The sequence below is a fragment of the Monodon monoceros genome, unplaced genomic scaffold (genome assembly GCF_005190385.1).
Source record: "Monodon monoceros isolate NGI ecotype Baffin Bay Population unplaced genomic scaffold, NGI_Narwhal_1 Super_Scaffold_8, whole genome shotgun sequence".
NCBI lineage: Eukaryota > Metazoa > Chordata > Mammalia > Artiodactyla > Monodontidae > Monodon > Monodon monoceros.
In genome coordinates, this window is record NW_021703785.1 from 74,249,506 (window position 1) to 74,277,058 (window position 27,553).

General features: G+C 44.3%; 2 protein-coding genes across 6 annotated transcripts in view; one reads left to right on the top strand and one right to left on the bottom strand.

Annotated features, from left to right (window-relative positions):
* Positions 1–21,915, top strand: part of EEF1AKMT1 (EEF1A lysine methyltransferase 1) — a 22,490-nt gene extending 575 nt beyond the window's left edge. Inside the window, exons 2-5 of one of the 5 annotated variants that reach the window (XM_029209838.1) lie at positions 13,905–14,055; positions 15,846–15,928; positions 20,289–20,569; positions 21,692–21,915. In XM_029209838.1, coding sequence (XP_029065671.1) covers positions 13,912–14,055; positions 15,846–15,928; positions 20,289–20,569; positions 21,692–21,696 — 513 coding nt within the window. In that variant the 5' untranslated portion in view covers positions 13,905–13,911 and the 3' untranslated portion in view covers positions 21,697–21,915. Of the gene's footprint in view, positions 1–13,904; positions 14,056–15,845; positions 15,929–20,288; positions 20,831–21,499 lie in introns of those variants that run through there. The other 4 variants (XM_029209837.1, XM_029209836.1, XM_029209834.1 and 1 more) reach the window with 4 other exon arrangements.
* IL17D (interleukin 17D) overlaps positions 17,110–27,553 on the bottom strand; it is a 29,763-nt gene continuing 19,319 nt past the window's right edge. Inside the window, exon 3 of the mRNA XM_029209833.1 lies at positions 17,110–23,938. Coding sequence (XP_029065666.1) covers positions 23,656–23,938 — 283 coding nt within the window. The 3' untranslated portion in view covers positions 17,110–23,655. The remainder of the gene's footprint in view (positions 23,939–27,553) is intronic.

Consider the following 27,553-nt stretch of genomic DNA (forward strand, 5'->3'; position numbering starts at 1 on the left):
CCCCCCCCCCCCCCCCCCCCCCCCCCCCCCCCTGCGCGGCCCCGGGGTGGCCTTGGCCAGGAGACACTGTGTGCATGGTGTGGACAGGGAGGAGCGGCCGGCTGTAAACCTGACATGTGGAAGTAGGCTTGTGTGCGTTTGAAACGTGCATGGCCTAAGGTTGCCTCTTGCGGGAGGGTCGCTTTGGTTTTGTGGAGTTGTTCGCGGCAACGCAGGGTAGCCCGCTCCTCCCTGCTGACGCAGCTCCTTGATGTGCAGCCTTCGCGCGTGCTGTCCGCCTGCACGCCCCCTTCCGCATCCTTGCCTGTCCGTCAAGGCCCAGGTACGAGCCACCTGCTGCTTGTCTCCGCCCTCCACCCGCACGCGCTGCTCGTTCTGCTCTCAGGGCACTAAGCGGTGCCCCTCGGATAGAGGGCTCGGCACGTTGCCACACTCAGCTGCCTCCTGTGCGTCTTTCTGCCGAGAGCAGGGTCTCAGCCCTAGCGCTGGTGACTTTGGGGCCGGGGAGTTCTTTGCTGTGGAGGGTGATTCTCTAAACCGTACGGTATTTACCAGCATCCCTGGCCCCTACCCATTAGATGCCAGCGCACCCTCCACAGAGAACCACTGAGCTGCAGTAGCAGCCACACGAGGCTTAGCATCAGTTTAATAGCAGTGTAGCACAGCACTTCCCAACTCTTTTTGGCTCCTGTTTTTCTTTTTTGGCTGCGCCAGGCTGCTTTCAGGATCTTAGTTCCCCAACCAGATCTTGAACCGGCCCCCGGGCAGTGAAAGCATGGAGTCCTCATAACCAGCGGACTGCCAGGGAATGCCCTTCCCAACTCTTTTGGAATTGAAAATCTCACAGCAGTTTCACAGGCCCACTTAGAAAAATTTTTAAAGATGCTAAAGATATGATGAAGTAGTGACTTAAGCTTAAAAAAATTTACTGTATTACAACTAAAGTTCAGTTAATTTAGAATTTAGTATTTATTATATAAACAGATTTTAATTTTTCCTACTTGTGATGCTCTCATGAACTCACTCTAATAATGTATGTGAAACAGTGTATGATTGCTAACATTTGCAATTCATGTCTCTCCATTGAGCATCTCTTACCGTAATCCAAAATATATTTTATTCCTATTGTTTGTTTTCTCCCTGCCTCACTAGAATGTAAGCGCCAAGAGGACAGGGACTTGGATTCCCATCACCAAGAATAGTGCTAGTGCAAGGTAGTGCCTTGGTAAATGATTATCAGCTTTAAAAATAAACTTTTAGGGCCCAATTCATACTGAAATACAGATTGAAATTTAATTGCTTTTTACAGCCACAAAAGTAGGCAGTTTTCTTAAATTGCTCTTTGGAATTCTTTCGTTTGAACGAAGTCAACTTTTTTTTTATGGTTTTCATGTGTTATTTCTAAATAATTAGCTAACAGATTCCAAGTTGCAAATGAAAACCTTTCTCCATCCACAAATGCAGCTGTGGAAAGTGTTTAGTACTAATAAATAAAAATTCAGATATTCCTGTCTGTATGAAAGATACACACGTATATGTGTATATATGAATGTATATGGACACACATGTTTTTCTTTGTTGTTCTTCTAGACAGTACTCTTCTAGACAGTATTCTTCTAGACAGTATTCTTCTAGACAGTATTGTGGGGTAGCTTGGATCAGGAATCGGTTGTACACTTCAAATTTCTCAGGAGACATTGGATTTTAATATTTGCCTGATTCTGACTCTTGAAATACAGGACTAAAATGAAGCCTCTTAGTACTTTGCAGATAAGTTTGCTGTGTTCTCAGACTTCCTCAGCTCAGCATTGCACACACTAATAATTCTCCCTTCTTCTTTTCTTCTTCTGGGACTCCCACAGTGCGTATGTTGGGCCACCTGAAGGTGTACCCCATCTCTGCTGATATCTCCATTTTGTTCAGACATTGTTTTCTTAATGTTCTCCACATCTTTTAGTTCTTTTAGCATGTTTAAGACAGTTGTTTTGCCATCTGATCTTTTTCAGGGATGGTTTCTGTTGGTTTACTTTTTTCCTTTGAATGGGCCATACATTCCTGTTTCTTTGTATGCCTTGTGATTTTTTTGTGGAAAACGCTGGAAATCTCAGATTCTCCCCCTTCCCCAGGATTTGCTTTTTTTGTCATTCTGTTGTTGTTGCTATTATTGTAGGCTGTTTTTGTGCCAAGGATCAGCCTGAGGAAACTTAAGGTCTTTCTAAGCCTACACCTTTTCCTGGGCATGCATAGTGACCTTCTAAATTCCTCCATATATTCAGTTGCTATTTATAATGGTCTGGTCCTTAAATGTGTGGCCCCCAAAAGGGCGAAAAGAGAAAAATGGAAGCGGGGGAGGTGCTGGCACTTTAAATCCCCTCAAAGTTGCTTCTGCTGGAGGGGGGAAGTGCTAACAACAATATGAGCCTTGCAGCGATGGCTGCCTGACTCTGTCTTTGCCTCCATGATTAGAAGTAGCTGTCAACGATCAGAATACAGATCCCCATTATTTGAAGGGCAGGGTCCTTATTGCTCACCTTGCTCCCACAGGCTGCTCCTGGAGCTGTTGAAATTGTGTGTTCTCAGACTTTATTGTCTACTTGGCATCCATTAATTACAGGGCAAAAGTAATGGCCCTGTAATTCCTTACATCTTCTCTGCACGTTAGCTCTCATGGGCACGTGAAAGTCATATCACAGACCTCCCAAACCACACATTATAGAATGTGTATTTTCCCTTCTTGCCCACTGTCTTAACAATAAAGACACTGTCCCAGTTCTTTCTCTGCTTCCTTGTTCCTGCATGTGACAGGTTTCATGTGGTCCTTCACCATGTGCTGTGCCTCTCATTTCCTGGGGAACTGTGAATAACAAACTCCTCTTTCAGTGGCATTGACCTCTCCGTATCCTCATTCAGCTGTATGAATTAGTCCCTGAGCACAAAACAGGTATTTGTGCACACCTTCCTGAGGCAGGAATGAGGAGTGAGGAGTGGGTAGCCACTGCGAGTTAAGTGCCCAAATGGAGTGAAATTAACCAAATGTTAAGTCTTCCCCTGGGAGTTGCAAGCCTTTGAATAGACTCTAGGGATCCAAGATAGTTACATCAGATAGATTTTGCCAGTAAAATTATCTAGGTATGGAGACAGTCTTCCCAGAACCTTCTAATAACCTTTATACACACTCTCTCACCATTCACTCCCATTGATACCACCTTGATGGTGTCAACCTTCAGAACAGTCTCACCTCTCTGACCACTTTATTTTGAGGCTGTAAAATGATAGATCTGCTATATCTGCATTTTGTCTAAAAGTGATAACAGTGATAACTGTATTTTATCAGATCTCAAGAAAACATGCTGACAATTAAACTTACACTCATTTTAAAGCCATTTGTTAAAGTAATTTAAAAAAATGTGTATCTTAAGTCTGTGAATGTGATACATGTGACAAGTCAGTCAAAGTCAGTCCTGCTCCAGGCAGACAGCATCCACCGTGCTCCATGCAGACAGCATTCACCATGCTCCACGCAGAGTTTCCTGTCACACTTCATAGTATTCCCTTTAGTTACTAATTTCCTGTGCTCCAGTTTCACTCATTCCCTCTTCTGCCAATTCACTTTTTGTAAAGTAGACAGTCATATGAAGGTACTAAACTGTCTTATTTAGTGGTTATAACAGATACCATATTATTAGTGGTATACTTACAACTTCAGGGAGTACTGAAGGTAATATTTGTGTTCCTGTTGTGTGCCAAGGACTATTAGGCCCTTTATAGATAGTAATTCATCTAACTCAAAATAACCCTATTAAGTAGGTGTTTGTTAATATTTGTCCATTTTATAGATGAGAAAATTGAGGCATAGAGGGGTTAAGTACTTCCTTCAAGCTATGCAGTTAGTAAGTGGCAAAACCATGATTTAAGCCTAGGTAATTTGGCTCCAGAGGCCATGCTCTTAGTCCTGTATCATGTTTTTCTGAATGTCTAAATAATAGCAGAAATACTTTTTCACAATCAGTATAAAAAACGTGATCATCTGCTTCGAGTACGAGTTGTTTCTATGATCTAGTCAGTAAAGTGAACATCTACATCTTGAGATGGGTGTGTGCACAAATTACAGATAGTTTAAGATGAAAAATTTCAAACGTTTAAAACGACAGCCTGTAGTAAGAAGTTTTGTATCATGATACATGACCCTGTACACACGTGTATTTTTTGCTAAAACATTTCACAAAGCAATATTTAACTTCTACTATAAGCCATATACTTCGATACAACTTTTTCTATTAAAAAAAAAATGCTGGGCTTCCCTGGTGGCGCAGTGGTTGAGAGTCTGCCTGCCGATGCAGGGGACACAGGTTCGTGCCCCGGTCCGGGAAGATCCCACATGCTGCGGAGTGGCTGGGCCCGTGAGCCATGGCCGCTGAGCCTGCGGTGTCCGGAGCCTGTGCTCCGCAGCGGGAGAGGCCACACCAGTGAGAGGCCCGTGTACCGCAAAAAAAAAAAAAATGCTGATGTTGTCCTACTATATTGACTTCATAACTTAAGGGAGATCATTGTACAGTGTGAAAAACACGGATAGAAGAATAGATGAGCTGTTCCACGAGATTTATTCTAAGTTCTTTCAAAAAGTTTAGTACCCTGGGGTGGCATCAAACTGTTTGGAAGCCATTTTAGGCACTTTTTACTTACATAATCAAGTCCATGGGTCTCTGCAGATATGTAATAAACATTTAAAAAATTATGTGTATCCTCACTCCCAGGGGTAATCACTATCTTTAATCTTCAGTTTTTCATTAACTTGCTTTTATCTTCATGTTTCTGAACTTCATTTAAATAGAATTATTTATACTATATGTATTTTTCTGTAACTTAGTGACTTACATGTGCTTGAGATTCATTCCTGTTAGCATATATATGGCTGTAGTTAATTATTTTTTACTGTTGTGAATTTCCACTTGGAGTAACAAGGGCTAAATTTCCCCTCCCATCTGATATAACTAAAAAACAACAACAACAAAAACCAGATAAAATATGTGGGGAAAAAATGTCTTTGAAAATATTGGCCACAAGACAACAAAGGGCAGTGGTCCCTGAAAGAGGGGAACAAACAAAATGAGCCTGATGATTGCCCCATCTTACTACCTGAGAGACTTTTCAGACTGCTGTGCAGGGGAGGGAAACCCAGACAGAATCCAGAGACCTCTCTGAATTGAGGAAATAGTTCATGGACCCTGGGGAAGCCACATGGGGCCAGAGTGCAAGGCAGAGTGCTGTACCAGAGAAAGAACCCTAGAGAACTGCAGAGGGACCTCCTTGAGAAACTACCTGAGGCTAGAGAAGACAAAATACCTGAAAGGATTTGAAGGAACAGAACTCACTCAAGACTGGGAATAGTGACTGTTTCTACCAGCTGTACTGAAAAACCTCATAATTCATGGGGCGTTGGATAAAGTACTTAGAGATACTGCTATTTTGCTACAGTGGTGAGCAGTAATTAGTGCTAGACTAACTGCTGTTCTCCTGTCTATTAACAGTCTTAAAAGCAAGACCGGAAAGGATAAAATTGTTTCCAAGTAACTTTACTGTGTCCCAGTACAAATCTCAGGAATACTTATATTTATAAATACTAATTTATGTTTATATACTTAAGGAGTACGAAAATATCTGCCATCGAACAAGTTACATTTCATAATATCTAGCATTCAATAAAAAAATTAACCAACCATGCAAAGAAGAAAATATAACCCATAATGAGAAAATCAGTTGGTTGAAACTGACCCAGAACAGACACAGATGTTATAACTAGTAGACAAGGAAAATGAACAGTTATAACTGTATTCTGCACATTCAGAAAGCTAGAGGAGAGACCGAACATGTTAAGGAGAAATACGAAAGAAAGATTGGGTTGGCCAAGTGCCTTTGGGTTTTACGTAAAAGATACATTTTTCATTTTCACCAGGAGCTTTATTGAAAAATGTATTCACCGTTTTGTTCCACTACCTTCTGCCATTTTTCAGGCAACTTCATAAGTCCACCTTCCTAAAACGTCTTATCTTTTTAAGCAAAGAACTGTTCCAGGTGGCTTTTAAAAGTCTTAGAGGGAACTGAAATTTTTTCCATTAAGAGAATTTTGTAAAGACCAAAACATGGAAATCCAAAGGTGCAACGTCTGGTGAATACGGAGGATGAATCAGAACTTCTCAGCCGGAATTTCCCTGGTAGTTCAGTGGTTAAGCCTCTGTGCTCCCAATGCAGGGGGCCCGGGTTCGATCCCAGGTCAGGGAACTAGATCCCACATGCAGGCTGCAACTGAGACCTGGTGCAGCCAAATAAATAAATATATTTTTTAATTAATTTATTTTTGGCTGCATTGGGTCTTTGTTGCTGCGTGCAGGCTTTCTCTAGTTGTGGTGAGTGGGGGCTTCTCTTCATTGCGGTGCATGGGCTTCTCATTGCAGTGGCTTCTCTTGTTGCAGAGCACAGGCTCTAGGCGCGTGGGCCTCAGTAGTTGTGGCTCGTGGGCTCTAGAGCGCAGGCTCAGTAGTTGTGGCACACGGGCTTAGTTGCTCCGCGGCATGTGGGATCTTCCTGGACCGGGGCTTGAACCCATGTCCCCTGCATTGGCAGGTGGATTCTTAACCACTGCACTGCCAGGGAAGTCCCATAAATAAATATTAAAAAAAAAAAAAAGAATTTCCAGCCAAGCTGTAATAGTTTTTGCCTGATCATCAAAGAAACGTGCTGTCTTGCGTTATCCTGATGGAAGATTATGCGTTTTGTTGGCTAATTCCGGACACTTTTTGGTGAATGCTGCTTTCAGTTGGTCTAATTGGGAGCAGTACTTGTTGGAATTAATCGTTTGGTTTTTCCAGAAAGAGCTCATAATAGAGGGCTCCCTTCCAATCCCACCATATACACAACATCACCTTCTTTGGATGAAGACTGGCCTTTGGTGTGGTTGGTGGTGGTTCCTTTTGCTTGCCCCACGGTCTCTTCCAAGAGTACAGTATCCACTTTTCATCGCTCTTCACAAATTTGTTTTAAAAATGGAACATTTTTATTACATTTAAGTAGAGAATCGCATGTGGAAATCAGTCAGGAAGTTTTTTCCACTTATGTGGAACCCAAACATCAAAGCAGTTAACATAACCAAGCCGGTGCAGATGGTTTTCAGTACTTGATTTGGATATTTTGAGTATGTCGTCTATCGCCTGCGTGGTATAACGTCGATTGTTCTCAATTAATGTCTCGATTTGATCGCTGTCAACTTCAGCTGGTCTACCCAACCTTGAGCATTGTCCAGTGAGAAATCTCCAGCACAAAACTTTGAAAACCACTTTTGACATGTTCGACCAGTCACAGCACCTTCTCCATACACTGCACAAATCTCTTTTTGCATTTCAGTTCTGTTTTTACCTATAATAAAGCATAATATGCCAAAAATGTTGCTTTTTTTCTTCCATCTTCAATATTAAAATGGCTACACAAAAATTCACCAATTTTGATAAGGTTTTTTTTTTTTTTTTAAAGAAGATGTTGGGGGTAGGAGTTTATTAATTAATTAGTTTATTTTTGCTGTGTTGGGTCTTCATTTCTGTGTGAGGGTTTTCTCTAGTTGTGGCAAGCGGGGGCCACTCTTCATCGTGGTGCGTGAGCCTCTCACTATCGCGGCCTCTCTTGTTGCGGAGCACAGGCTCCAGATGCGCAGGCTCAGTAGTTGCGGCTCACGGGCCTAGTTGCTCTGTGGCATGTGGGATCCTCCCAGACCAGGGCTCGAACCCGTGTCCCCTGCATTAGCAGGCAGATTCTCAGCCACTGCGCCACCAGGGAAGCCCTGATAAGTTTTTTTTTATTGGAGTATAATTGCTTTACAATGTTGTGTTAGTTTCTGCTGTACAACGAAGTGAATCGGCTATATGTATACATAGATCCCCTCCCTGTTGGACCTCCCTCCCACCCTCCCCCATCCTGCCCACCTGGGTCATCACGGAGCACCAAGCTGAGCTCCCTGTGCTATATTGCAGGTTCCCACTAGCTATTTTACACATTGGTATAGTGTATTTATGTCAAACTTAATCTCCCAATTCATCCCACCCTCCCCTTCCCCATCCCACCCCCACCCCCACCCCCACGTCCACACATCCATTCTCTATGTCTGTGTCTCTGTTCCTGCCCTGGAGTTAGGTTCACCTGTACCATTTTTCTAGATTCCACATATATCCGTTAATGTGCGATACTTGTTTTTCTCTTTCTGACTTACTTCTGTATGACAGACTCTAGGGCCATCCACATCTCTACAAATGGCCCAGTTTCGTTCCTTTTTATGGCTGAGTAATATTCCATTGTATATATATACCACATCTTCTTTATCCATTCATATGTCGATGGACATTTCGGTTGTTTCCACGTCCTGGCTATTGTAAATAGTGCTGCAATGAACATTGGGGTGCATGTGTCTTTTTGAATTATGGTTTTCTCAGGGTATATGCCCAGTAGTGGGATTGCTGGGTCATATGGTAGTTCTGTTTTTAGTTTGTAAGGAACCTCCATAATGTTCTCCAGAGTGGCTGTATCAATTTACATTCCCAGCAACAGTGCAAGAGGGTTCCCTTTTCTCCACGCCCTCTCCAGCATTTATTCTTTGTAGATCTTTTTTATGATGGCCATTCTGACCAGTGTGAGGTGATATCACATTATAGTTGTGATTTGCATTTCTCTAGTGATGTTGAGCATCTTTTCATGTGCCTTGTGGCCATCTGTATGTCATCTCTGGAGAAATGTCTATTTAGGTCTTCTGCTCATGTTTTTGATTGGGTTGTTTGTTTTTTTGATATTGAGCTGCACGAGCTGTTTGTATAGTTTGGAGATTAATCCTTTGTTGCTTCATTTGCAAACATTTTCTCCCATTTTGAGGGTTGTCTTTCCATGTGCACTTGAGAAGAAAGTGTATCCTGCCGCTTTCTGGTGGAATGTCCTATAAATATCAATTAAATCTGTCTGGTCTGTGGTGTCATTTAAAGCTTGTGTTTCCTTATTTTCTGTCTGGATGATCTGTCCATTGGTGTAAGTGGGGTGTTGAAGTCCCCCACTATTATTGTGTTACTGTTGATTTCCCCTTTTATGGATGTTAGCATTTGCCTTATGTGTTGAGGTGCGCCTATGCTGTGTGTATAAATACTTAAAATTGTTACATCTTGTTGGATTGAACCCTTGATCATAATGTAGCGTCCTCCCTTATCTCTTGTCACAGTCTTTATTATAAAGTCTATTTTATCTGATATGAGTATTGCTACTCCAGCTTTCTTTTAATTTCCATTTGCATGGAATTATCTTTTTTCTATCGCCTCACTTTCAGTCTGTATGTGTCCCTAGGTATTCAGTCTGTATGTGTCCCTAGGTATTCAGTCTGTATGTGTCCCTAGGTATGAAATGGGTCTGTTGTAGACAGCATATATATGCGTCTTCTTTTTGTATCCATTCAGCCAATCTGTGTCTTTTGGATGGAGCATTTAATCCATTTACATTCAAGGTAATTATCAATATGTATATTCCTATTACCATTTTCTTAATTGTTTTGGGTGTGTTTTTGTGGGTCTTTTTCTTCTCTTGTGTTTCCTGCCTAGAGAAGTTCCTTTAGCATTTGTTGTAAAGGTGGTTTGGTGGTGCTGAATTCTCTTATTAGCTTTTGCTTGTCTGTAAAACTTTTGATTTCTCCGTTGAATCTGAATGAGATCCTTGCTGGGTAAAGTAATCTTGGTTTTAGGTTTTTCCCTTTCATTATTTTAAACACATCCTGCCGCTCCCTTCTGGCCTGTAGTTTCTGCTGAAAAAATCAGTTGATAACCTGATAGAGATTCCCTTGTATGTTATTTGTTGCTTTTCCCTTGCTGCTTTTAGTAGTTTTTCTTTGAATTTAATTTTTGTTAGTTTGATTAATATGTGTCTTGGTGTGTTTCTCCTAGGGTTTATCCTGTATAGGACTCTGTGCTTCCTGGACTTGGGTGGCTATTTCCTTTCCCATGTTAAGGAAGTTTTCGACTATGATCTCTTCAAATATTTTCTCAAATCCTTTTTCTTTTTCTTCTTCTTCTGGGACCCCTATCATTTGAATGTTAGTGTGTTTAATGTTGTCCCAGAGGTCTCTGAGACTGTCCTCAATTCTTTTCATTCTTTTTTCTTTATTCTTTTCCTCAGCAGTTATTTCCACCATTCTATCTTCCAGCTCATTTATTCTTCTTCTCCTTCACTTATTCTGCTGTTGATTCCTTCTAGTGTATTTTTCATTTCAGTTTTGTTGTTCATCACTGTTCTTTAGTTCCTCTAGGTCTTTGTTAAACATTTCTTGTATTTTCTCAGTCTGTTCCTCATTTTATTTCTGACGTTTTGGATCATCTTTATTATCATTACTCTGAATTCTTTTTCAGGTAGGTTGCCTATTTCATCTTCATTTATTTGGTCTTGTAGGTTTTTACCTTGCTCCTTCACCTGTAACATATTTTTTTGTCATCTCATTTTTTTTTTTTCGATGGGTGGGGCTGTGTTCCTGTCTTAGTGGCTCTTTGGCCTGAGGCGTCCAGCAGTGGATTGCAGGCAGTTGGGTAGAGCCGGGTCTTGGTGCCAAGATGAGGACCTCCGGGAGACCTCACTTCCCTTAATATTCCCTGGAGCCTGAGTTCTCTGTTAGTCCAGGGGTTTGGACTTAGTGCTGCCACCATAGGAGCTCAGGCCCGAACCCCGGCCTGGGAACCAAGATCTTGCAAACAAACAAAGAGCTGAACAATAACAATAAATAAAATTAGAAAAATAAAAAATATATTAGAAAAAATAAAAATATAAATGAAACAACAAGGTAAAACAGGGACTTCCCTGGTGGTCCAGTGGGTAAGACTCTGTGCTCCCGGGTTTGATCTCTGGTCGGGGAACTAGATCCCACATGCATGCTGCAACTAAGAGTCCACATTGCCACAACTAAAGATCTGGTATGCTACAACGAACACCCCGTGTGCTGCAACTAAGACCCAGCATAGCCAAAACAAACAAATAAATAAATAAATACAAGTTAAAACAACCACAACAGCAAAAAAAAAAAAAAAGAAAAGAAAAGAAAAGAAAAGGCCTTGGCTGTGGGGGGCGGGGCTTGGGCTCTGGACCCTCGCAGCCAGAAAAGGCCCTGAGTGGGCGGGGCAGGCACAGGGCTTAGGCTCAGCATGCCTGGAGGGGGCCTCAGAGTGCAGAGGATCAGGCCTGGGACCTCAGCAGGCTCCCCGGGGCCCGAGTGGGCGGGGGAAATTCTGGCAGTGTTCCCTTCTGATCCTCTGATCCCCCAAGGGTCTCTCCCTGTCCCTGTTGATCCCCTCACTGTGAGTGGGCCCCTCCCCCAGCCACCCCTCAGGGATGCTGGTCCTGTCCTGCCTCCACTTCTCCTCCCCTCTCCCTCCCCCCCACGTCCTACCCAGTCACTTGGGAGTTCCTCCCATCCCCTTAGGTGTCCGAGGTCCCCCACCAGCACCTGGTAGGTGCCCTAATTGTGAGGAGATGCAAACTCCACATCAGTAAGTTTTTTTAAAATGCATGCTGATGTGACAGCTGTCACAATACAATCTAACAAAACTGTTTCAAATGAAGGTAAAGACATCTAAGTGCTACTAGAGCCATCTTACAGAAAAACCCAAATGAACTTTTTGGCCTGCCCAATAAAAGAGACCCAAGTCAAACTTCTGGTCATAAAAACTACAATATCTGAAATAAAAAATACACTGGGGCTTCCCTGGTGGCGCAGTCGTTGAGAGTCTGCCTGCCGATGCAGGGGACGCGGGTTCGTGCCCCGGTCCGGGAAGATCCCACATGCCGTGGAGCGGCTGGGCCAGTAAGCCATGGCCGCTGAGCCTGCGCTCCACAGCAGGAGAGGCCACAACAGTGAGAGGCCCGCGTACCACGAAAAAAAAAAAATACACTGGATGTGATTAACGTCAGGTTAGACATTGAAGAATAAAAAATTACCAAACTCGAAGACCAGAAACGGAAACTTATCACAAATGAAATACAAAGAAAAAAGTTTTGCTTTTGGTTTTTTTTAAGTGAACAGAGCATCAGAGACCTCTGGGACAATTTCAAGTTACCTAACATTCATGTATTTGGATCCCGGAAAGAGAAGGACAGCAGAAAAATATTTGAGAGGGCTTCCCTGGTGGCGCAGTGGTTGAGAGTCCACCTGCCGATGCAGGGGACACGGGTTCGTGCCCCGGTCCGGGAAGATGCCACATGCCGCGGAGCAGCTGGGCCCGTGAGCTGTGGCCGCTGAGCCTGCACGTCCAGAGCCTGTGCTCCGCAACGGGAGGGACCACAGCAGTGAGAGGCCTGCGTACCGCAAAAAAAAAAAAAAAAAAAAAAAAAAAATTTGAGAAATAGTGGCCAAAAACGTCTCAAATTTCAGGAAAACTGTAAACCCACAGATCCAAGAAGCTCAGTAAACTCAAAGCATAAGAAACATGAAGAAAACTACACTGAGACACATCATTAACCAAATGCTCAAAACCAGTGATAGTGAGAAAAATCTTAAAAGCTACCAGGGAAGGAAGACACAAACAAAAAGTAAGAAAACTAAGGGTGACAGCAGATTTTATGTTGGAAATAATGCAGCTAATAGTGGAGGAATCTCTTTAGGGTACTGAAGAAAAACTCAACCTAGAATTCCATCGCTCCAAAAAATAAAATCTTTCAAAAAGCAAGGCAGTGTAAAGACAGTTTTAGACATAAAAGCTGAAATCAGGGATGCATCAGCAGTAGAACTGTGCTACAGGAAATGTTAAAAGAAGCCATTCAAGCAGAAGGAAAATGACAGCAGATGGAAATATTAATCTGTACAACAAAATGAAGTGCAGTGTAAGGGGTTACGAAGTAGGTAAATACATAAGGTTTTTAAATTTAACAGTGTGTTGTGGAGTTTATAACAAATGTAAAAATAAGATGTTGGTCAAACAGTAACACGAAGGATTGGAGGAGAGAAATGGAAGTTATATACAATTATAAAATTTTTATGTAATACAAGAAGTGATATGTTATTTGAATGTATGCTGTGATATATATACTGTAAACCTTAAAGCAACCACTTAAATAACAAAGCTATAGGTAGCAAGCCAACAAAGGAGAAAAGAGTAATATAAAATGTTTTCATTGCTGTATAGTATCCCACTGTAGGAATATAGCAGTATATTTTATAATGTCCAGTGGGTGGATACTTCAGTCATTTTAGTTGTTGCTAGTACACATTTCTACTTTGAACGTATTTTACATGTCCATGTATGTGAATTACAGTAGTTTCATGTAGTTATATGATCTATATGTATATGTAGATACAGAATTACTGAGTTGAAGCAGGGGTAAGGTCAAATTGTTTTCCAAAATGTTTTCATCAGTTTACATTTCAACAGCAGAATAGGCAATTTCCATTACTCCACATCCCCCAAAACATTTGGTATTATCCGTCTTCTTAATTTTAGTCAATCTGGTAGGTATATAGTGGTGTCTCATTATTATCATAATTTGCATTCTCTCGTCCTTTTTATTTTTCATATCTCTTCCTATACCCCTCCTTTATGATCCTTCACTTATCCTGTCAGTGACACCCAGGAGCCTTAGGTCACCTAAAAACAGTGACATTCACACATAAAAAGATCTTATTAAGAGAATCTACTGTGAATTAGCTGCATGTGGCCGTTGGGGCACCAGAAGAAATCGAAACATCTTTATAGTATTTATGGTAAAGATTTCACTCTGCAAGGAATCATACAGGTGTGTTTCCTTTATACAACTCACTTTCAGTTTGGATCCCTGCTGTGAGATAAAATTTTTTTAATTGTTGTTTGATGGAAAAGAAAAAACAAACATCACTTATACTCATTTCCCTGCAGGTGTGAAATGAGCAACTCTGAAGATGAGGACCTCCCCCAGCTCTCTTCCCATGCCCTGGCAGCTCTGCAGGAATTTTATGCTGAGCAGAAACAGTACACCGACCTCGGTGGCGATGACAAGTATAACATTGGAATAATAGAAGAGAACTGGGTAAGTTAATGCATTCCCCACCCATCAGGAAGTGTTGGTGTGGAGCCTATTCTGTACCTAGTTCAGTGTTTGTCTGTATCTGACCTAATACCCAAGTTTATCTCACTTGTCACTACGAAGCTGATAACCTGTTCAGGAGCTAAGACAGAAAGCAGTCCACGAACATTTTAAGACAGTATAAATGCAGATTTTCCTAATTCTGACTCTCAGGCTGCCTGGTGATCAGAGGAGGGGACATTTCAGATAGAAGAACAGCATATCATTATATCCAACACAAACTGTGCTTCCTTCTTGTATACAGATGCATTCTGTTGGTTGTTATGGAGCCCAGCAATCCTTGAGAAAAGGGAAAAATTGATCATTGCAGTAATGGGGTAACTGGACTTAAACATGTGGTAAAAAATAGATGAAACTGAGTTTTTAAGAAGGTATTAATAGTTTCTGGGGCACACTGTGTATTTTAATTGTATTTTTATGGTCCAAATAAAAATAGGAATTTAAAAAAGTGAGTTCAGAAAAACTAACCTAACCTGGAATGTAGAAATTTACATTTTTGAAGGAGATAGTTGAGAAATAGATGAGGCTTGAAATTTCTGTCTGTGACTACCCCTTGATAATAGGCCTGCCTCTCTTTGCAGCTGGAAGGAGGGGTGTGTGTGTGTGTTTAAGCAGACTTTTACATTTTGTGTCAAGTTCAGATCTCTTAAGTTATATAAAATTTCCCTGTTTACCATCTGTTTGAGACTGGGACAGAAATGTTTCTTTATATTTATTCTAAACGTTCCACTTACTCAGATGCCTCTTTCTCACTGCTTCCCTTCTTTATGTGCTTTTGTCTTTAGCCTGATTCTTGAATAGTCAATATTAGAAAACTTGAAGTACGTTATTATTCTTGAGGTGGTCTTTTTCTCTTTTCCTTCTGCTAATTTAAATACTATGTACTTTTTTCTGATTCTAAAAGTAATCTATGGTTGTTGTAGAAAATATATAAAAACATGAACAAAAAAACAAAAGTCATAACTCCACTACCTGAATTAACTATTTGTATATTTTTGACACTTTCTTTTGGTTTGTTTTGTTTATAAAATTAAGGAGATCTCCCAGGAAGTTGGGGGGGGGGGAAAGACAATGATACAAATTATAGAAAGAAAACATAAAACTAGAGGATAAATCCAGGAAGCTCAATATTCAACTAACTGGAGTTCCAGAAAAATAGAACTGAAAAAAGAGGGGAGGAAACCTTCGAAGAATGATATTAGAAAATTTCCCAGAACCAAAGACCCTCACTAAGACACATTATTATGACTGAAAATTCTGGATATAGGTGACAAAGAAGATCCTAGAACCTTCCAGAGAAAAGCATGACACCTACAGAGTCTCAGGTCTACAAGTCACATTGCACTTCTCAGTAGCTTTACTAGAAACTAGAAAAAAGTGGAGCAATTCCTTCAAGATTTAGAGTGAAAATTTGTTCAGCCTAGAATTCTACACCCAGCTGAGTTATCAGTCAAATGTGAGGATAAAAGTAAAATGTTTTAGACATGGTAAGTCTCACTACGCACCACTTCTCAGAAGCCGCAGGATGTTGGGAGAATTAGGGATAGGTTCAAAGAACCCAAGCAAATGAAACAATCATGTATTAACTCTAGGAAAAACGAGGTACCATATATTACTTGGCCCAGCAGTGAACACTGATAACTGATATCGTATATATTGATATAGTAGATATAAATTAAAAGGATAAACTCTGTGCCAGTTGTAAAATGATTTCACTCATTCCTCTGTCATAGCAGCTGAGCCAGTTTTGGTACACTCCGGAGACCGCCCTGCGCCTTGCAGAGGAAGCCGTGGCAGCTGCTGGGGAAGGTGGCAGGTGAGATCAGTTTCATTTCTCTTTTGCCTTTTAATCTAAAGTAATATGTTAAATGTCCTTCCTAGATGAGACATGGTTGGTAAGAAGGCTGGACTGTGATCTGCAAAACCTGTAGTTTGTGGTGCGCAGAACATGAGGGAATAAGAAGTGCTTCCCTGTCGAGTCTGGGGACACACACAGAAACCTATTCAGTGTAAGATAGCTTATCTCTGTTCCTTATTTTAACATTTTCTACCTGTTACTTTTATACCCCTAGAGTTTGCTTTAAAAGAAAAAAATCTTGACCTTTTTGAAGTTTTAAGAATAGATTTTTTTAATTTGGTTTTTACTTCTGTCAAAACTTTGCACGCATATAAAGTCTAATGGTCCTAAAAGACTTGTTCAAAAAATAATCCTTTGTTAATTTTCCCCTTGTCCACCCACTCGCCTTTTGAGCTGTCTTTCATTGATTCTCTTGGTATTTACAAACATTTCTAAATAACATTTATATTGGCACTTCTTGACTTGTCACTCGTAGACCTTATTTCTTGACTTCTCACCTTAAGAGAATGAGGACTTGGCTCCCTTCACAGGCCACAACTGCCACATACGTGTCTGCTTTCTGTCCACTCTCCCGATAGAGTTATATCCTTTTTTCATTTTCTTTTTTTTAATGGCTGGACTCTTTGCTAATTTTGTGTGTGTGTGTGTGTGTGGTACGCGGGCCTCTCACTGTTGTGGTCTCTCCTGTTGCGGAGCACAGGCTCTGGACGCGCAGGCTCAGCGGCCATGGCTCACGGGCCCAGCCGCTCCGCGGCATGTGGGATCTTCCCAGACCGGGCACGAACTCGCGTCCCCTGCATCGGCAGGTGGACTCTCAACCACTGCGCCACCAGGGAAGCCCCATCTTTGCAAATATTTTGTTGAGGATTTTTGCTTCTATGTTCATGAGTGATATTGGTTTGAAGTTTTCTTTTATTCTCTTGGTTTGGCTTTCATATTGGTTAATGGTAGCTTCATAAAATGAGCTGGGAAGTATTGCCTGTATTTCTATTTCCTGGAAGTGATTGTGTAGAATTGGTGTTAGTTATATCCTAATTTTGGTTAGAACAGGGTTTATGTTGTTAGGACAACATAGATGTTCTTTACAGCTGAGTCTTTTTCTTTTCTGTACAATGTTTCATCTTCCCTGAAGAAAATAATTTTTTTTTTTTTTAGTATTTCTATGTCCATATTACTAATTAACTCTCAAATTCTCCCCAATGGTGTGAATCTCTTATCAACAAATTCAAACATATTTTTCAGCTCCTTGAAAAAAACGACTTCCAGGGCTTCGCCCCCTGTTCTATGTGGACTGGTTGATTTCTGGGTTTGCTGCAGCTCTGGTCTACCTCTCTCATGTTCCAGACTCCCTCTGTCCAGTACCCCAGGTCTTAGTTTACAGCTTTATCCTGGTTGGGTATATCCTTCAATAGTTTCCATGGGAGGGAAATTCTTAAAACCTTTCATGTCTGACAATGTTTTTATTCCACCCATTCTCTTCATGTGTTAGTTTTGTTGGGTGTCGAATTCCAGGTTTTGAGGGCATTGCTTCATTGACTGCACGTTTCGGTAGTGCTATTGGAAAATACAATGCCATTGTGGGAAACCTGTTTTTTCCCATCCCTGCCTACTGCTAGCTTAGGATTTTCTCTTGATCCCCAGTATTCGATGTGTCTTGGTGTGGAGCATCCATCTCTTGTACTGGGTGAAAGCCCTTCCATTCTCCTAACTCAGGTCCTTCAGTTTGGGAAAACAGTCCTAAATTATTTGATTTCCTTCCCACTTTTTTTTTTCGATTCCTCCCTCTGGAATGCCTATTATTTGAATGTTGGACCTATATACTTGTTTTTCTGTCCTTTTTCCATCTTTTGACCTTACCTTCTGGGAAAATTCCTCAACTTTATCTTTTAAACTTTCTACTGAGTTTACCATTTCCGCTGTCATGTACTTAGTCATCTATACCATAGTTCTTTTTTGGGTCTCTGAACATTTATTATTGTATCTTGTTCATCCTTCTGAGGATATTATAGGATTTTTTTAAAAAGAGTTAGCTCCCTACACAGTCTCTAACGAACTGCACACATGCATCTTCTGTTTATTTTGGCCTCTGGTATTATTAGATGCTTTCCTTGAATGTCTGCTGGCCCCCTGCTGTCCGTCCGTATTTAAGGGTGAGGCGCTCTAGGGCTGGAGGTTCTGATACGTGGGCGGGACTTCTCTACTTGGGTGTCTGCAGATGGCTGTTTCCCCATCAACGCCCAGGGTCAGCATGTCCAGGCCTTTCCTTGGGGGCTGGTTAGAGCCCCAGGAAGTCTTCCTGCCTGGAAGTCACACATCTCGTTGACCTCATCCCAGAAGGCTTATTTCTGAAAGAGGGTTGGGGGGTCCCAACATCCAACGGGTTTAATGTGATCCTTGCCATTTCCACATGGTGCCTGGCACCCACCCTTCAAGCCCCCCCAATCCAGAGAACATCCCTCCAGTTTCCTACCACAGTTGTGGAGGCTTGGGATAGGGAAGAGAATCCTAGGGGTGCGTTTTCCTGTTTGCTGCCCCACCGTCTCCCCCGCTCCTTGAGCCACCTGTTCGTGCAGCTTCCTGAGCCACGGGCGCTGTGCTGTCAGCCGGGTTCCTGCTCAGCCTTCCTGGCTGCCAGTCTGGGACCTGGCTAAATGAATGTGTTCCGAATGTGTTCCCTCTGCCATCTTGAGCTGGAAGTTTAACTGGAAGTCCAAAGGTTTTCTTTTTTCTGTCCTTTTTCTTTTAAAATTATATGTAGTTTATTACGTTTTTCTTAATGACATGTTTTTACATGTATTTTCTTATTTTTACATATGAGGGCTTTGGAAGCAACTTCTTTTTTCTAAAAGGCATCGTCAGTATTTTTAGGAGTTATGTCATAATTTTAAAGATGAGTAGTAAGAGTAGCATTTACTGAGTACTTACTGTGTGGCTTGTCTCCTGGGTAAGTGCTTTCTGAGGGTCATCTTGTTTAACCCTCACACCTCTGGAGGTAGTTCCTGTTACCCTCTCCATCCTAAAGACGGACGCTGAGGCCCACGCGGTCACATCACTCGCACAAGGGCCGCAGCTGGGAGCAGCAGGCCGTCCGCTTCCCCTGCCACTGTCGCCACACCCTGCTCCCGTGCCTTCCTCCACCTCAGACCACTGTCCTTCCACCGGAAGTACCTCCTCTGGGGTTTCTAGGGAAGGAGGTGCTGCTGTGGTTCAGGTCCTCTGCACCCCCGGCCCAGAGCTCTGGCAGCAGCCGGGCTGGGGTCTGGTCCCCACAGAAGGCGGTCGGGATGCCCCCAGACTTCTTACGTGCTTCACGTGCATTTGGGCCAAGAAGCCTTTGAGCCCAGCGTGGGCACCTAACCAGACGTGTAACACTTCTCTGAAGAAATGCATCTCACGGTTTTAAAACTGACTTTAATTTTCTAAATAAGTAGTTTTCTGAATGATTTTATGTGTATGTATGTGTGTGTGTGTGTGTGTGTGTGTGTGTGTATGTATAATAAAAATCTAAAAGTGACAAAGGGGATGGAGACAAAAAGTCTCTTTCCCATTGTCTGCAGACAAGCTGTGCTGTGTCTCTCCAAGAGGTAAGCATAAACCCTACTCTGTGGAAGCACAGTCTACACTCTCCTGAACTTGACTGTCTTGGAGAGTAATGACAACACAGTATTCCACTGTAACAGACGTACCACAGTCAACTGAGTAATTCAACATTTAAGGTACTTCTAGCACTTTTGGCAGTTGGCTTTAAAAGTTAACTACTGGAACACTACCCATTCATGTAATGAGACAGATTCTTTAATTTACTTATACAAAACAGCAGCAGAAATTCGAAGTAGTCTGTCTGCACTGAGACCTAGTTTTAATGTACTTTTTTGGAAAACTAAAGTTGTTTAGGAAGTTATTTGGAGTTTTTTCTTCAAGATTATATTACAAAGTAACTTCAAAATATTTAGTTTGAGGCTAAAAAGTATTTGAAATAAATGTTAAGAGACCACCATGAAAATACTAAGTAAATTCAGGCCATGGGCTTCATAACCCTTGTCCTAATAATGTTTTACATTTTTTTTTTTACCATGAAAAGCACATTTATCCTTTCATACTTTAAAATTATGAGTTGTAGATTTGTAAACAGTAGATTCCTTAAAAGTGAGGCAGTAGAAAGTTTTCTTTCAAAATGTACTGCTGTTACTACTTCAGTTTGCATTATTGTTTCCTTTAAGAAAATCTGGACACGGGGACTGTGGCTTTTCAGTGAAGTGGTTATTGACGCCATGTGCTGTCACAAAGCTCAGTCATGAGCTGGCTCCTTTTGTTCCAGAGTAGCATGTGTGAGTGCCCCCAGCGTTTACCAGAAGCTGCGAGAGCTGCACAGAGACGACTTTTCTATCTGCATCTTCGAATATGACCAGAGGTTTGCCATATACGGAGAGGAGTTTATCTTCTATGATTACAATAACCCAGTGGATTTACCTGAGAAAATCGCTGCACACAGTTTTGACATTGTAATAGCAGATCCCCCCTATCTCTCTGAGGAATGTCTCAGAAAAACATCGGAAACCATCAAGTACCTGACCCGGGGCAAGATTCTGCTGTGCACAGGTAGGTGCCGGATTGGCAACACACATCCCATGACTTTAAACAAGGTTCTTCCCCTCTCTGTGCCCCAGTCGCCTTATCTGTACAGTGGGGCTGAGATGCTACCTGCCTCTCAGGGTTGGGGAGAATTAAGTGGCATGATGCCTGGGAATCGGGGTTCGCCACTGGGTGGGTGCACCAGGAGTGTTACTTGTACTCATCAACGTCAATAATATAGTAACAGTATCTGACCCAGCCTGTACAATGGATAAAAGAAATTTGGAATCTCGGGGGTTAAAGTGGATGCCAAAGGTTACAGCGCTAGACATTAGATTAGGTTTACCAAAGCTGAGAAAGAGACTTCCGCACTGGTGATGTGGATGTATCTTCTTAAGGTGGATATACTGGCATTTGACTGAGAACGAAAACGTTAAGTGCTGGTCTCCCTACTTTGGGCAGCTTGGCATCCAGGCCTGCTGTGTGGGCCCTGCTTCCCCCAGTGCAGTGGGTGCGGAGGACAGGGCTGGAGGGAGGAATGGGCTGGAGGGAGGAATGGGCTGGTGTGAATGTATTGGTACAAGTTTGCACGATTCTCTACTATTGAAAAAGGGGTTGTTGACTCAAAGTTGGAAAATGGTGGTTTTTAGTAATTATTTTTGCTTTCCTTATGTTACTTTGTGGAATATAATTATTAAGTACCTCAGCCTTGCAGATGTAGGAAAATTATTAAATGAAAAAGAAAAGGAAAAACGTAGGTAATTTGCATAAATGTTGGAGGAAGTAAAAAAGGAATATAGAGCACTGACCTGCCCCCTTATCGCTGAGTGGTACTGTCAACTCACCGCTTCCCGCATCTGGTCGAGAATACCTCCCTGGCCGGGCCGGCCTGGTGGGTGTGGAGCTGAGACATGGTTGGTGCCTCAGTCTCCGGGTTCATCTGGTTGTTCTCTTCAGGTGCCGTCATGGAGGAAGAGGCAGCAAAACTTCTTGGAGTGAAGATGTGCAAGTTTATTCCAAAACACACTCGAACCTTGGGAAATGAATTTCGCTGTTACGTGAATTATGATTCTGAACTGTGAACGCAGCTGGTAATACAATGTAGTAAAGGACCCATGTGACATTTCCCTCTTTTTATTTTCTTAGTAGATTGAAAAGCTACGACCTCCCCTCCTCCCTCACAAACTGGGGCTCTCCCTGGCCTAACTTTCAAGATGAAGAAGACAACATCTTGTTGTGATTTCCTTAGTGAGGGCATCCCTAGAGCTTGGGATGCTTTTGCCATCTTGAATCAGTGGAATTATATTTGGAAGAAGTCATAGAAGCCATCTAGTCTACTCTCCACTTAACGCAGGTAAAGAGCAGAAGTACAGGCGGCTTAGTGATTGGCCAGGACCTGGGCCTCTGCCTTGGGCGCATCCTATGTACTACGGGTGGCTGCGGACACCTGCGTGTGCTTTGACAGCCATGCGGTTTGGAGTTTTAGCTGAGGACGAGGGTTGTGTCCAGTTCGCAGTTGCCTTCCAGGAGCTCAGTGCCCGGAAGAGGGCACGTGCTCAGTAGGTATTTGTTGAGTGTTCCAGTCAGAGAAAAAATGCAAATACAGGTTGCCTTTCTAGATCTTGGAAGGGAAAGCTGATTCTTCCATGGGAAATGCGTTACCTGTTAACAGCTAACGTTAGTTAAACTGACGATTAATAGAGTCTGTGGAATAGCAGTATTATCCCCACGCAAGCCGTTTACTCTGCTTCAGTCCACTCCTCCGATGTTCGCACTATTTACGTTGGAGGAGTGGCTAGAAAATGTTACACAACAGCGGCAATGCTTGAAATAATTACCCAAGGTTTGAAAGGCAATTTTTCTTTTTAATTCGTGGATTTCTTTGTTGACATATGCTAGATATACCACCACTAGGCTTACCTTTTTTTTTTTTCCCCCAGAGGTTGAGCACAGAAGTAAAGCTCCCCAAATGGTATAGAACTACCCACAGCTATCAATTTCAATTTTGAATTTTTTATTTGGAATTTTGCTCAGCAGTGTTTTTTATGCACAACCTCTGTCAATATTTGGTACAGATTGAAAGTTCTCTCGGTTGACCTTCTGTCCAGATCAGACCAAGACTGATTGTAAGTAGGGACAAGAGCATATAAATGAGGCCAACTCTGCAGATCATCTTCCTGAACGTTAACCATAAAATTAAGATACAGTGATAGACCTTATTTACCACTGTTTCCTCTGAAAATTAGTGGAGCCCAGAGAGAAATGCACAGCCAGCATGCCCTTCACCTACAGTTGTTTTAAGGATTTTAAAGAACTTCACTTTTACAAGTAAATTGTGTTCACAAGTAAATTGTGTTCAGGGACAGACTTAAGCCTCAAGAAAAGGGTAAAGGTTTAGCTCACGTTGTGGCCGTAGAAGAGGACTCCACTCCTGATTTCTGGGAATTGTAAGTCTGCAAATGAAAAAAATTCCTAATTGTATAAACCTTACAAGTGTGAGATTCTGGGGTGAGCTGAGCCTCCCAGAGGGAGGGCAGGTCCTAGGCAGCCATGTCCACTGGTGACCGTCGGCAACAGGCGGGGTTCAGGGACCCAGGCCACAAGGCGGGCTAGAGGGTGTGCTTCTAAATACTCCTGCCGAGGAAGTGAAAACAATGTTTATAAAATGTTTACATGTCAAGTAAAATGTTTTTAATATACTTGCTCAAAATGGCTAATATAAAGTTTCTGCCTCTACTGAAAATACCTGAATAAACAAGAAGGTATATATTCTACTTTTTTAAAAAAAGGTGGTGTTTGTCTGTCCTCGAGGCTCTGTCCCCTCCCAGTGGTCCTTGCAGTGCTATCACCCGTGGTTGCAAGGGGCTGGTGGCCGGGAGCCTCAACGAACTCTGGCGAAGCGGGTCTCCTGTGGTGGCCCCAGCCTTGGGCCGCCCACACAGGGCTGCCACGTGGTTAGTTCCTGTCACCTTTCACTGCCCCGCGCTCCTGCCCAAGAGGAAGCCTGGGGGATGCAGGAGGTCAGGCTCGCACGCAGTGCAGTCCAGTCCAGCGCTGGGTGCTCCGTCCGAGTTTCCTTGGGGCCTCGGGGTCCCCGGATTGGGGATGGGTGCTCAGGGCCGGGCCGGCTTGTCCAGGCTGGAGTTGGCACCGTCTGCATCCTTGTCTGGCCCGGGCACGCAGGTGCAGCCCACGGGGATGGTGACGTACTCCTCGGTATAGACGGCGCGGCCGCCCGCGCAGGCTGGGGTCCGGCGCAGGACCACCGCGGGCACGAGCACCGGGACGCTGCGCAGCCGCACATCCTCCTCCCCGCGCGGCCCGGTCAGGCAGCCCCGGCACAGGCAATAGGCCTCGGGCAGGTACCTGGGGAAGCGGCCGGGGTCGTAGGAGATCCTGCGGGGAGAGGACGGGCCCTGAGGGCTTGGCTTCTGGGCCGGTGGGACTGGGGTCACTGACTAAGCGAGAGGCTGAAGCCGAGCAGCCACTGGCCTTCACTGTATTTAAAGTGAAGACAGTTTAAGGCCGCCACATTCCCTGCAAACGCTTTCAGACTCTACACCAGTGCCCGTAGGACAGGTGTACACCACACAGCCCGCGTGCTCAATGAGATGCCCCCAACCACCCTGCTCTGGGCCCTCACCACCCCACGGGCCCAGGCCGGGCCGACCCTGGCCTCCCCGCCGCTGACAGAGCCTCAAGCAGAGGCGGCTGCCAGACACCTACCTGTCCAGGAGACCCTGCATCCCACCGTCCATCAGGGTCCACGTGCCCTCCCTCCCGCGTGTGGGAAAGGGGCCGAGTCACACCAGGCGGTGGGGGGCGGGCAGGAAGGACTGGTGGGAAGTGAAGGATGCCTTAAACTGGACCACTTTCCGTGTTCCTCCAGGTCTCCCTACTTTCTGGTCAGATGCCAAGACCCAAGTGTCGGCACCCAGGACGATCCTGTGGCTGCTGGCTGGACCCTGCCCTCGCCTCCCTGAAACCAGGAGGTCACTGATGGAACCCAGGACTCCTCCGTAACGTCCCCTTGTATGGGGACACTTGCCCCACCTCATGGGATCGCCAAAACCCCAAACTCTCATTTCTGTTCATCTACCCTCTTACTTTTGGAGCTGGGTCCTTGTGACCCTGAAGTCTCAGGGTCACAGCCGTGACCTGACCTCTCAAGGGACACACATCCATACATCCACCAAGCACCACGCCCGGGAAGGCCCCCCGAGTGCTGGCCCGAGGGGAGCCTAGGGAGGAAACGAGCCAAGCAAGATGTGCCCAAGCGTGCCCACCCCTGGGACCTGGGGCTCCGCCGGGAGGGCGTGGCCAGGCTTCCAGAAGCTTCTTGTCCCTCACACGCAACTTCTGTGGACTAATGTCCCTCGGCCCTCACCGTGCAGGACTGCAGGGTACCAGCCAAGCTAAGAAGTTTCCAGATGAGAAGGACCTTCTGACAACCAGTTAACGAAAGTGCAGAGGCGGGAAGTCATGCGATGGGTGAACTGGGCAAACTGGGCCGGGAGGCAGAACCTTGCCAGCTGTCAAGCGTGGGGGACTGGAGGCCGCGTCAACCGGGCCAACTGCCCGTGGCCTGTGGACAGCCTCAGGAACGGTGTCTTCACGCTTGACACCAACTGCCTGCCACTTAACACAGCAGGAAAGAACTAAGGCGGGGTCAGGCCTGGGCCTGAGGGAGGGAGGAGGCTGGTGGGGAGGGAAGGGGTGGGCCTCAGGATGCTACAAGATGGAGGGTGGTGCTTAAACTCAGGGACCACACCACCCTGCCCCTGAGCATCCCAGAGCCCAGAGGGACATTTCTGAGTCCTTGGCCACCATGTGGATGTGGGGATGAGGTCAGGGGAGAAGTCGGGGTGACCAGGAGGATAGCAACGGGGGGGCGGGGAGGCCTGGCTCTGACTCCCTTCTCACTGCTGTGCAAGGAGGGGCCCTGGAAATCTGTGCGCCAGGAGGAGGGCAGCGGGGCCAGCCTGCGAAGGCACCTGCCTGCCCCCGGGACACGGAGACCCACAGCAACCCCATCCGGCCCGCATTACCACAAGGAGTTGAAAATACCTTTTCTAAGCGTATCATCACTTTTCCCTCAGTGCTGCCTTTGGAAGAACTTTACTTTTCCAGCTTTTCCACCCCCATAATGCCTCATTCCCATTCCCTCCAGGGGCACAGGCCCCCCCACATCCCCTGTTGGGCAGGGGCGGTCACGTCAGGAAAAATCCCAGCTCCTCGGCTTCGCCTTCAGAGGCCTCCACGACCTGCCCCTCACCCACATACCTTCCCAGCCATCCGAGTGCCCGACACCCGCCCCCAGAGTGGGACGCCTGGCAGGGGCCACGGCTAACCTTTGGCTCAAGATGAACTCTCCCCCAAACCAATCTCAACTCAGCGAAGACTTGCCATGTTGACTTGCCATGTTTTAAGGTCAAATGCAAGTCATTATCTTAGAGTTTTCAGATTTCCTTAGTCAGATTTAACCTCTTCTTTTCCCATATTCTCATAACACCTTGGGCCTCTCAGACAGAACTGCGCATTTTCCACGTCTTCCCCTGGGAGGGAAGGGTAAGGACTGTATCTGGACTCACTCATGCTCTAACAAGCCCGCCACAGCGCCCGCATAGAGGAAGAGTTCAGCAGATGTAAGAGGGTGGTGGTGAGTCTGGACTCCTCAGCTTCCTGTCCTCCAGACCCTTAGGTCAAGATCAGACCCTAACTTACATTAATGTCTGCAATCACATTCAACATCTATTCAACAAACACCTAAGTGCCAGTGGTGTTCCAGGCAGTAGGAATATAGATGAAATACTGTAATTAATCTACCACCCAAGGACTTACCCTCTCAGGGGATAAACATACAAAGAAACAAAGAGTTAAACCCGGCCATCACAGCAGAGGCGGCTTCCTGGTAAAGTGGAACCTGGGTGGATTCATCCAGATGAAGAAGGAGAAAGGGCATTTAGGGCAGAGGTCAAAGCCTAGATGTGAGGGACCACGTCAGTTATAGGAGCCGCAGCACAGGAGAAGAACCAAGAGCTGGGGCTGGAGCCATCTGGGGGGGCCTCCAGGGGGACCTCCAGTTCCTAACAGGAATTTGGATCTGACCCTGAAGGCCAGAGGAAGGATGTTAAAGAGAGAAGTGACCCCATCAGACGGAATTTTAGATCCCTCAGACTACAGAGTGGAAGAAACCGGTCTGGAGCCCAAGAGAGATCTTGGCTGGAGACGGAGATTTTTAAATTATTAGCATATGAATAGTAGTTAAGTAAGATCATTCACATAAGTGTATAGAGAGATGCCAAATAAAAGAAACTCAACAGAGGTTTCATTCCAAGAGGGAAAAAAGAGGCAGGGGAACCTAAATATTAAAAGAGCCTTGAGAAATCATCAACAAAATGAAAAGGCAACCCACTGAATGGCAGAAAGTATTTGCAAAGCATCTGATAAGGGGTTAATATCCAAAATACAAAGAACTCATATAACTCAATACCAAAAGAACAATCTGATTAAAAAATGGGCTCAAGACCTGAATAGACATTTTCCCAAAGAAGGCATATAGATGTCCAATAGGCACATGAAAAGATGCTCAAACATCGCTCATTATTAGAGAAACGCAAATCAAAAGCACCTCACATCTGTCAGAATGGCTATTATCAAAAAGACAAGAGGACTTCCCTGGTGGCGCAGTGGTTAAGAATCCACCTGCCAATGCAGGGGACATGGGTTCGAGCCCTGGCCCAGGAAGATCCCACGTGCCGCGGAGCAACAGTGCCCATGGGCCACAACTACTGAGCCTGCGCTCTAAAGCCCATGAGCCACAACTACTGAAGCCCACACACCTGGAGCCCGTGCTCTGCAACGAGAGGCCTGTGTACCACAATGAAGAGTAGCCCCTGCTCGCTGCAACTAGAGAAAGTCCGTGCACAGCAACAAAGACACAATACGCCCCCCCCCACCCAAAGACAAGAAATAAGTGTTGGCGAAGATGAGGAGAAAAAGGAAACTCTT